The sequence below is a fragment of the Benincasa hispida genome, chromosome 12 (assembly GCF_009727055.1).
Source record: "Benincasa hispida cultivar B227 chromosome 12, ASM972705v1, whole genome shotgun sequence".
NCBI lineage: Eukaryota > Viridiplantae > Streptophyta > Magnoliopsida > Cucurbitales > Cucurbitaceae > Benincasa > Benincasa hispida.
Genome location: NC_052360.1, coordinates 51,001,672 through 51,013,335, shown reverse-complemented (window position 1 = coordinate 51,013,335; position 11,664 = coordinate 51,001,672). Strand labels below are relative to the sequence as shown.

General features: G+C 40.2%; 1 protein-coding gene across 1 annotated transcript; it reads right to left on the bottom strand.

The window, feature by feature from the left end:
• Window positions 1-9,544: 9,544 nt before the first annotated feature.
• Window positions 9,545-11,664, bottom strand: LOC120067783 (11S globulin subunit beta-like). The gene is made up of 3 exons (XM_039019366.1): window positions 10,816-11,664; window positions 10,258-10,719; window positions 9,545-10,123 (listed from the first exon to the last, which is right to left on the bottom strand). Exons 1-3 carry the CDS (start codon window positions 11,554-11,556, stop codon window positions 9,737-9,739), a joined length of 1,590 nt encoding a protein of 529 aa, XP_038875294.1. The 5' UTR covers window positions 11,557-11,664; the 3' UTR covers window positions 9,545-9,736.

Sequence of the window (11,664 nt, the reverse complement as noted above, 5' to 3'; positions counted from 1 at the left end):
TAGCTCTAAAGGGGTGTTGGGTACAACATAAAACAAGATAAACGCATGAACTTGGTTGACACAAGATTATTCCTATCTCTAGTGAACAGTGCATACATTACTTAATGCGACCAATCACTTACCCTCCTGGGTAGTTGGTTGTTGCTGACTTTACTCATAGACAAGCAATGCGTTAGCCTATAGACAGGCGTTGCCGCAGCTTCACACTAAGTAAATAAGATTACTCACACACTCGCGCAATGCACACCTCTCGGTGGGTTGCTATATGCTTCATATCCCTAATCCACATGACTAAGTATGTGATACCCAAGCAATCCCACTAAGTGTTGCAATGAAAGTAAAGATTCTAAGTAAGGAAGATGGAGATGGAGTCGAAGGAGACAGAAAAATGCATTGAAAACAAATTGTATTAATTCCTTAATCACAAAATGTCATACAATACAATATGAGAAAAGAAAGGGAAATGAAATGATCGGCCGGAAGCAAAGACTTACTTCTAGCGGATGTGCTCAAGGCTATCAGTGGTGCCATGGATGGGCGGTGTAGCTGATTCTCTTGAGATCTAGCTCCGGTCATCACTCGAAATGGATGAAGGAGGTGAAGAACTCTCAACCATTTTCTCATGTAGTTTTTCTGGATCACGGGAAAAATCCCCGGTTCACAAGGACCATCCCCGAATAGATTGAATTTCTACTCATCGGCTTCTATTTATAGAGCTTGGGTTGCCGACAACATTAATTGGACTGCTCCCGACGCGTTAGTCCTTTCTGAACCTTTGCCATTAACGACGTGGTAGGTGAAATGTCAGCATCATCTTTTGGTTTTTCTCGAGGTAGATGTGTTGATGCGTTCATTCCACCAACCTTGCGTTGATCCCATTAGTATGTGTTGTTGCATAGCCACAATCATTCAATGATCGCATTCACTTAATACCGCAACTCTACATGATGATCGCAATCGCTTGACAAGTGCAACTCCCATACAATGGACGTATACAACTGATTACCACAACATCCATGCGTTGATCGATGTGTTTGCCTTTGCGATGGAGAGTTTCTCCGTACGCGGTTGTCTATGCGGTGGTCCGGTTTTCGCGTTTGCATTCATTTCCTGTATTAGCTACAAAAATAGAACATCGAACGCATAATTAATGTAAAATAACAGTTAGCTGAGATTCGACATGCTGATCGACGCATGCTCACTTTCTCGTGAATTCCTTTCATGATTTGCACATATTCTGCCTAACAACCTTCATAATTCTAAGTAAAAGGCCTAAGATGACATGCATTTCTGCATGTCATCACACCCCTAAACTTAAAATCATGCTTGTCCTCAAGCATGCATTATACTCAAGAAATTTTAACTCACCTTCATGCTTTCCTTTATGATGACCAGCTTCTCAGAATATAATTCACACATACCTTTGACCATCACCGCAATGCTCTCTTCCACTTTGGTTGCTTCTTCAAAAAGATCTTTTCTAAGTTTAAATCCGGCAAGCCTTTGCTCAAAAACTTTTTCTTCATTCACCGCAATTTTGTTTTGGCTTACCTCCACGTGTGTCATGCGAGCATCCAACTTCGGTTGTATTCCATGTTCAACTCAACTCTTGTCTCGTTTGTTTTGGCTTGTGCCGGACAGAGGAGTTGCGCTTATGCGTTGATCCTGGCGACTTGCCTTCGTTTTGGCTTGCCCCAATTTGTGTCATGCGGACATCCAACTTCGAGTAAGTGCCTTTCATAGCTTAACTCTTATCAACATAGGTTTCCCTATTGTGTTAACAGTGGAGTTATTATTCTCAAAATCTGACTTCCTTTTTTTTGTAGATGATCGCAATATAATGAATGCAATTCTCCGAGACTGCTGGCACCCCCAAACTTAGAGGTTGTCAGCGTTCTCACCGCAAAGCTAAAGATAAAATTACAAGAATGCGATAATAAATGTTTGAACAAAGGTTTGCACAAAATAAAACTTAAGACTTTCAAAATTTGAAGAAGCTAATAAAAGTAAAGAATGCCTTGTGTTGATTAGTTAGAAGATGCGGTTAACTATACGTACCATCATAGAAACATCACAAAACAACGCAATCGGGAAAAAGAGAATTTCAAAAGGATAAGGCATACAAGATAACAAGAAAAGACCTTAGGCGAAACAATGCATGCGATCATGCGTTGGAATCCACGTGATTGAAGCTATGCATTGAAGGGAGAAAGGAATTCTTCCATTGAACTATGAACCAAGGAGACTTATTGTTGCATCTACAAGAGCAAATGTACCACAACCAAGGAAGCATCCATATATCCAAAATAACAATGAAAATAAAAAAAATAATCTATACTAAGAAAGCAAAGTAAAGATAGAGTAGATGACGTCCCTGGAAAAATTGGAGTGTTGTCACAGGAGTCTTCCATGCAGGAGATTGCTCTCAACTGCTTGGGTCAAGGATCATGCCCTGACCATTGGAACTTCTGGCAATTGTTGGGCGCATGTTGGCCACCATGAGCTTAGAACTGCCTTCATCTCTTTTGCGACTGATTGCCCGTCTACTTTGGGGTCAACATTGGCTTTCAGCGCATCGCCTACACTTCAGTATTGTTTGCAACCTGGTCGCACAAGCTGCAATACTCCCAAGATAAAAAGTTTGCTCACAGAGACACAAAACTTAACAAACATTTAGCTACCAAGTCCCTGGCATCGGCGCCAAATACTTGCTGTTTGATTTTTATGAAGTGGAAATATGGATGATATGCGTTGATGAAATTGTGTTGTGCACTCAAGTTTTCTCAACGGAATCCAAGTGTAAATTCCACTGAGTTTCTTGGTAAGTCCAGGATCGAACACAGGGACTTGTGAAAAACAGGTTGTATTGGTAATTTTTAGAAAAACTTTACGGTAACCAAATAAATAAATTGTTGGTTTGTTATTGATTGCGTTAATGAGAAAATAAACAAAATGTGACGAATTTGAGAAAAGTTAGTTGTGTGATAGATGCACTGAGTATGCGATGAACGAGTTGAAAAGATATTCACATAGCATGAAGATTCCCTAGTTGTGCTAACTAAATGCTTCTCAACCCATTCAACTAATTTAGCTACTCATGCGTAAATAACAGAGAGTGAACAGATATAAAGAAGTAGATTCCATTTCAATAAATGAGTGGAGTACAAAATAACAATGGAAGTTAAAGGTAGAGCGCCTGGTAGCAATTCCTTGCTAACCAAGGCTTCTACACTGTAATCTTTATTCGGTTCTAAAGATGTTCTTATTTCCGCAGCGTCAGCCCTCTCTCTATCTTTGAAGCTTCCGACGCTTTCTCAAGCTTACCGGAACAATCTATCGGCACAACCTCTCTCGCGTTTGCCTTAAACGAAAAAAAACTATGAACAAGAACGTATGAAACTTCGAACTAAAGAATGGTGAACTGATGAACCCCTTTTCTGAAGGATGCCTCTAGTATTTATAGAACATCCAAGGTGAACGACGGCTTCTCTCTCATGATTTACAGATGAGACGGCTTTAATTCTTAACTGATGCGCTGAATATTTATCACCGAAAATCTGAATGTACTTGTGATCGTTATCGGCTGTCAACTTAATTCGGATTCGACTGTCATCAGCTTTCTGTCCCATTGCGATTAATTAGCCTTTCATCCAAATGCGCCCACCATGTTGCGTTGACCAAGTTGCGGCAATCCTTCTCGGGTGAATGTTTGCGAACACAATTATTGCAAAGCCTTGCAGCTGTCTCTTATACACATCTAGATGTGTATAAGAGACAGTTGCAAAGCCTTGCAGTGAAGTTGCACTCGACCAATGATTTCCTATGATCACAATTCTTGCATTGTGTCAACGCATATTCTGCATAAAAACACTAAAATAAACTGTTCCTATGTGATGAATGCATGCAACTACAATATTATGAAATTGATGCTTGATGGACGCAATCTAATCATGTTTTATCAACGCAATCCAACATTGAAGAACTTAGCACTATGATAATGTGCATTTCTGCCCGTTATCACCTACCCACCTCTACCTACCTCGCTTGTACAACCTGACACTATACATCTCGATTCATCTGTACAGCCTGAGGAGTATGAGATTTCACCTTCTAAGAAACACTCTGACACCATACATCTCGATTCACAGGTATAATCATTATGTGATTTGAAAATCTCTTTCTTCATATTTGTTATTCAACATGTTCACCATTTTGTTATATTTCTGTAGGTTATGGTCGAGAGTTGAAAAATAACTTGTAAGAGAAGGGTTGTTAATAAATACACATATCCGGTCGAATCATAGAAGAAAATAACAAAACAGAAGGAAATTGAGGTTCAACTTCCTTTGAACTGTCTAGATATTAAGTACCCTCTCCCTGGGATACCTACGATATAGTTTAAAGCGACAATCCAGTACTCCTTAGAGCATGAGGTTCCATCTGTTGTATTCACAAAAATGATGAACTGGATTGCGGATAAGAATACGGACAACAAGATTCAAGAAAATGCATTCTGGCCATTGTCCAAGTCCTTTTTCCAAGAATTGACCCAACCAAGTTCATTGGTCAAGTGTGACGTAAGTTTACGATCCTTGTCCTTTTTACCAAGTATATACAGTGAACTCTGCTCTCCTAATGTATATCTTGTTCTAGATGAAAACCCTAAATATCTTTCTTCAATTCGTAAAAGATAAATTCTATAAGTAACCGGAAATGTGTATGAACAGATTTTTCATCCTACTAATTGGAGTAACGGTAACCATTTACTGCACTTCTGAATAGGACTATGTTGGTTAACTATTATGTGTTTTTAATGTTCATTTCGTTGTGTAGAGTCACCTTAATGCTCCAGATGGGGTCTACAAACATATCAAGAACAAGTCGCATTTGCATGCTGCCATAGCATGAGGGGAAGAGACATATCCGGATTATGTCATGGGTAAATTTGACATCAAGTGGTCAGATGTGGACTTCGTGTATACGGCAACAAACATCGATCAACATTGCATGTTGATTACATTTGATCTAAATAGAGGCTGGTTGTTCGTATTCAATTCACTACCGTCCATGACATCGAAAAAGAAGCTAGAGTCTTACCTTGAACCATTGACTTATACCCTACTATCACTTCTTCACTACTGTGACTTCAAACGTTGGAAACCGGACATAGAAGCATTTCATTGGAAAATATCCCAACCTACTGCTACAAACACACAACACGGGTTGCTAGATTGTGGAATATTTGTAGTAAATTCTTAGAGCATTTGGTGACGGGTAGTTCCCCTTCTGTAATCACTCAAGAGAAGATGAGTGACTATAGGATGCAGTTGACATCTCAGTTGTGGACAAACACTCCATATTATTGATGTACATGTATATTATGTATGTTATTGATGTAATTTTACTAACATGTTATTTGAATTGTCAATGTAGAACTAACATGAATAGACATATATTTGAGTAACACGAATATACAAACTTGATTAAAATCCAAAAAGGTTAATGAATAGACAACCATTTGATTAAATTTTGTGAGATTAGCGAGACATTTCTAGAGAGAGCGAGATATTTCCAGAGATTTATGAATAGACAAACTTGAGTAAAGTTGTGAAAGTGACAGCGAGATTAGCGAGAGTGAGATCCAGAGAGAGTGAGACATTTTTCAGAGATTCGTGAATAGACAAACTTGAGTAAAGTTGTGTAAGTGATAGCGAGATTAACGAGACATTTCCAGAGATTTGTGAATAGACAAACTTGAGTAAAGTTGTACAAGTGATAGCGAGATTAGCGAGAGCGAGATCCAGAAAGAGCAAGACATGTCCAGAGATTCGTGAATAGACAAACTTGAGTAAAGTTATGTAAGTGATAGCGAGATTAGCGAGATATTTCCAGAGATTCGTTAATAGACAAGCTTGAGTAAAGTTTTGTAAGTGATAGCGAGATTAGCGAGAGGGATATCCAGAGAGAGCAAGACATTTCCAAGGATTCGTGAATAGACAAACTTGAGTAAAGTTTTGTAAGTGATAGCGAGATTAGCAAGACATTTCCAGAGATTTGTAAAACTTGAGTAAAGTTGTGTAAGCGATAGCGAGATTAGCGAGACATTTCCAGAGAGAGCGAGACATTTCCAGAGATTCGTAAATAGACAAACTTGAGTAAATTTATGTAAGTGATAGCGAGATAAATAAGAGCGAAATCCAGATAGAGTGAGACATTTCTAGAAAGATTTATGAATGTCTAAAGAGAAAAAGATATACATTTGAAATTGACAAGTGCGACTATGTACATTGAGGATTACACGTGGCACATAGAAAATCACACTCGACTGACATTTGAATCATTTGGATTTCGTCCGAACGTGAGCGGTTCACTGCAGTTTTGTCGATTATGCCCATAGTTCCCACACTTACCACATTTTATTTATCTATTGTGTTCTCTTCTTTATGGTATTCTTCGTACTCTTCGTCGCCCGACCTATATCACTATTCTAGGAGGTGCAATATGCTTTTCCACATATCCCGAGGGTCTCTTCCATTCAAATATGTGACCGAATGGACTTATGGGCTCTGCATAAGCAGCTATGAGGGAGTCAACGCTATAAAATGGACTGCACAAACCTCGGATGGGGATGTTTCATTCTCACACAGCCACAATTGCATGTGAACTTAGGATACCGAGTGAGTCAAATTCCTTGCACATGCATTTTTTCGTATAGAGGTTCACAATATCGTCCAATCAATTGTCCCGCACATGGATCCCATAACAATCAATCAGCTCAACTCGATATCGTTTACCCTTGTCACACTCACTTGCTAATCAATTTTCACAGTAGTCCGAGTGTGACGTCATTCGAGATGCTTAATAATTTTTCCATTCATAAAACCATGACTGGATGAGGCTTTGAACATGTTTCAATAAGCATATATGGGTAGCTGTCGATATTCTTTGGTCAATGAATTGAAACACTCTGCACTATTGGACGTCATGTTATCGTATCATTATTCTGTTTGGTAAACACACGCCTACCTTTCAAGACCAACATCCTCCAAATATTTTAATAAAGCACCATTTTAAAAAGTACGTAGTTGGTCCCAGTGTGATTGGAACTCTGACATGTGAAATGCCCTGGCTGCATCCTTCAATATCCCAACAATCATACTGTCCTTAAAGTTGGAAAGAATATTATTTTCTATGTGATATGTGCACAATCCGTGAAATGTCGTAGGAAAAACTGCATGAATGGCATTGCCAATAGATAGCGCTCGATCGAACACAAACACCAAGTTAGAGGGTTCCCCAATGGCACACTTCAAATTCAACATAAACCACTTCTAATCTCGATCAGTTTCATTGTCCACTATGGCATATGTTAGTGGATATACTTGGTTATTACCGTCCATGGAAATGTCTACCAACATGGTCTCTTTGTATTTTCCTTTCAAATGCAATCCATCAACAATTATCACAGGTCGATAACTTGCAAAACCTCTAATATAAGGCCCTAATGCCATAAACATGTGCTTGAAATGCACATTATTTTCAAGTTTGATTTCAAACCTTGTATCTGGATTCTCCATTTTTAACGCTTCACCATATGCATGTAAAACAGCTTACAACTTTTCTGGAGTACCCCTAGCGAGAGCATAAGCAATTTCCCTTGCACGCCACGCTTTATCGTAACTTAGATTTATGTCGCACTCTTTCCTTATATCCTCAACGATGCGACGAGGTTTATAAACACGTCCTATGCCTTAAACTTTCTTTGATTAGTTTACCAACTATCGCAGTCGTTGCTTGTCTATGGTCATTATTTAAATTCCAATAGAACACGTGTGCGACCGCATATACTTTGTGATCTTAAATATGTCACACCCTGAGATTTTCGCTACATAAAGGCTCCACTTACAATTATCCTCGATACATTTGACAATAAACAAAGACTTAGTTGACTTTCTTACCTTATATTCAAAATTATTGTTTATGGACATAATAGACAATCTCATTTTTAAGTCACTCTTACTCAAAAAAAAGTTGACCAACTTCAACATCTGTCTCAGATGAAGAGGTACTAGGCATAATCAATTCTCTTCTACGACATGAAAACATGGAATTCAATCCTTGTGATCTCTCATTAACGGCCACTGCAGGTCTACGCACCTCTGAAGGACCACAATCCCTAAAATTCAATCCTGTTGATCTCTCATTATCAACCACGAAAGGATCACGCTCTTTCGAAGGACTACAATCTATAAAATTAAATCTTGTTGATCTCTCATTATCAACCACAAAAGGATCACGCTCTTCCGAAGAATCACAATTCATAAAATTCGATTGTGTTGATCTCTCATTACTAACTACGAAAGGATCATGCTCTTTTGAAGGACCACAATCCATTGAAGTAAGTCCTCATGATATCTCATTACCAAGCACAGGTCTGTTACATTGAGTTTTTTTTCCAAGTCCCATGCATGAATGCGGTCATTGTTTATCGATAATGTTGATGGTTGAGTGTTTATAGACAATGAAATATCACCCTCTTCTCGATTAAGCTCATATGATACCTCGTATTGTCTGTCTACCCTTATACCATCATAACTCATATTCACATTTCCGTCATGGTTTGATTTTGGCGTTACATATAGCTGAACTCTACAAAGATCTTTTCAGAAAAGAAGGAAGCGCTGTGGAGGGGCTTCATAGTCAAGCTATATTTAACTCTCATAACAACATCAAACTCTGAGCAACTTATATTTGCAACCCTATAAATGTGAGCTTTAAGTTCTTCATACTTTAATGTAATAGGCATAATAATTCTTGTTAGCTCGCCTCCAACATACAAATTTTGGTTCTCATCTCAATCACCTCCTTGTCGAATTAGTAGATACTTTTCTGTCATCCTACAAAGCAAGAGAACATTTTTTATTAAGCAAATGAATATCGTCTAATACATATGGATCTCTCTCGCTGTCGCTCTCAATTTCTCTCGCTCTCGTGACTCTTGTTGTCACTCTCTGTCCCTCTCGCTCTCTCTCCACCTTTCTTACTATCGCTCTCTCTCACACCCCATTCATTATGTTATTTACATACTTTTTTGAGATGATGTTCCTACAAACACCAATGAAACCACATTCAAGAAAAGTCCATTCTGTTCTTAAAAACCCGTTCTGAAAACTCCATTTGGTTCTGAAAAACTCCATTTAAATGAAGTTTAGATTTTAAAGAATTTATCATTACATATTTGTTGTGTGTTAACGATTTTAAGTTGTAGACAGATGATTTCATGAAAATTGTTAAGTCAATTAACATTTTTAAAAAACGGAGTCATTTGACATTATCGGTCCAGATATTAGGTCATTGACCCAAATTTCCCAAACCAAACTAAAACAGCATGGCCAATGAAAATTAGATTCATCAAAGCAATGCCCCGTAGACCATCTTCCTCAAAATCATAAAAGAAAAATTACAATACCGAAGAAACGTGAAGCATCATATTATTGAAGTTCGATTTTTAATTTGAACACAGAATAGAAGCGTGAAGTTGAAGAAAAAAGAAGACATATTATTATTTTTATTATTAAAACTCAGTGCCTTTCTGAGAGATTTCTCCATTTTTTCCGGCCGATAACCAGCTGGCTCGTCGGCGGCTTCACCTCGCTCTTTATTCCCTAAATTACATTACTACTACATATATATATATTATATATGTTTCCGATTACATTACCATTTCTTCATCTCTTCACTCTCTTCTTCCCTGCGACCTTCCTGGACTGAAAATCCTCATCTCCGGTTGCCCATACTTGAGCCGCTGCGCCTCCTCCCTTGAAATCCGGTACATGTTCGACAGAACTCCCACCGGAAGCAACCTCATCTGTGAAACTCGTCCTGCCAGTAAGTTCGTAATTGCGTTGTCGTTCGTCTTGAATGCAATCCACTCGAATCCTCTGTCGCTTGCTCGTGTCATCACCACGAAGTTCTGTGGAACCATCAGTACCTGTCCTTCTCGGACCTCGCCGTCGAACACCAACTGCCCGTAGTTGTCCACCACCTGCACTCTCGCGCTGCCTCTGGTAACGTACGCCACAGTGTGCGCGTTCACTGTGTAATGCGGTGCCGAAATCGCATTCTGCGGTGGAGATTTGAAGAAAATCAGCGTTGTTAGGTTTTTTTTTTTTTTTTTCTCTTTTGAAATTGGGGATTGAAATTCGAGAATCAGCGTTGTCAAGGGTTTGAAATTGGAGGAAATGATTTTAGACTTACGCTGTAGAGGACTCCTCGTTCGGCGCTGAGGCGGACTTGACGGAGGAAGGGAAGGTTATTGAAGTTGGCGGTGGAGATGCGACCGCCGCGTGGGTTGAACACGTCGGCGTGTTCAGACCGACCAATGGCATGCTTCAATCGGAGTGTGCATACGGTTTCTTCGAAGCCATTTTCCGATTCCGATTCGATGTATCTTCCTCTTGATCTCTCTTGATCGTCTCTCTCCGGCATCAGCACATCGAAATCTTGATCGACTTGCACGATTCTGTCCCTCTCGTCGTCTTCTCCCTTCAGCCGCCTAACCAATCCACTGTCTACTTGGAAAGCTTCTTCCAAAAATTCATCTGCAAATCCACTGAAGATATTGCCTGATTTCTCGCCCGCAGATCCTCTACGGCTTCTTCCTTCCCATTCCCCTGCGCCTCTTTGCATCATCTCTGGCCTTCCGGCGAGGTAAAATTTCTGTAATAAATACAGAAGGAATCTTAGGGCTTCTTAGTCAAATCAATAATTAAATGGTTATACTCTGTTTTGTGTGTGTGTGTGTGTTCAACTTACTCTGGCGAATGGATCGATTTGATTGGCGACATTACGTGTGTCAACGAACACGATCAAGATGAGATCAGACTGTCCACGATTATACATCCAGTGAGAAACTCCGGCCGGGACGACGAGGAGATCGCCTTCTCTGAACTCGCGGATCTTCTGATGCTGGTCTCTGAACGAGGATCCAGCCGATTGCGATCTTCGTAAATCGGTTTGGTAAGTCTCGGGACAGCCAGGAATAGCGACGCTGCGAATGCCAGAGCCTTGAACGACGAAAATAAGTTTAGGAGCATTAGTGAATCCAGGTAGAAGCAGACCTCTAGGGCGGATTGTATGGCGGACCATATTTACTCCGGCGCACTGGAACTCCTCGTTGTTCGGGTCCCATAGTTCGGTGCAGCCAGCCTCCGCCTCAATACGGCGAGCGGGCTCTTGAGCTCTGAGATTCTCGAGACGGCAGGCTTTGGGAGAGTGGAATCGGTGCTGCTGCCTTTGTTCACTGCCTTGGAATCCCCAACTCCAGGGGAATTGGTCAGTTTGAGAGAGGCAGCCATTGATGAAAACTAGTAGACATAAGAAAACAAGAAGGGAAGAGCGAGCCATGGTGATGGAGAGGGAGATGTGGTTGGTTAGTGGTGTGAGTGTGAGGAAGGGAGAAGAAGGTGGCGGAGAATTTATAGGCGGGCGGTGGAGGAACGGTGGTGACAAATGGACGGCGGCGGTGGTAACAGAATACGTGGTGGAGGGAATCATGAAGAGACACACCAGTTGCCATAGCGTTTCTGACTTGTTGTTCCAGAGGGTGTTCTTTCGAGCCTCCACGGACCATCGTTGTGCAGGATGATCCACCTCAATTTTTGT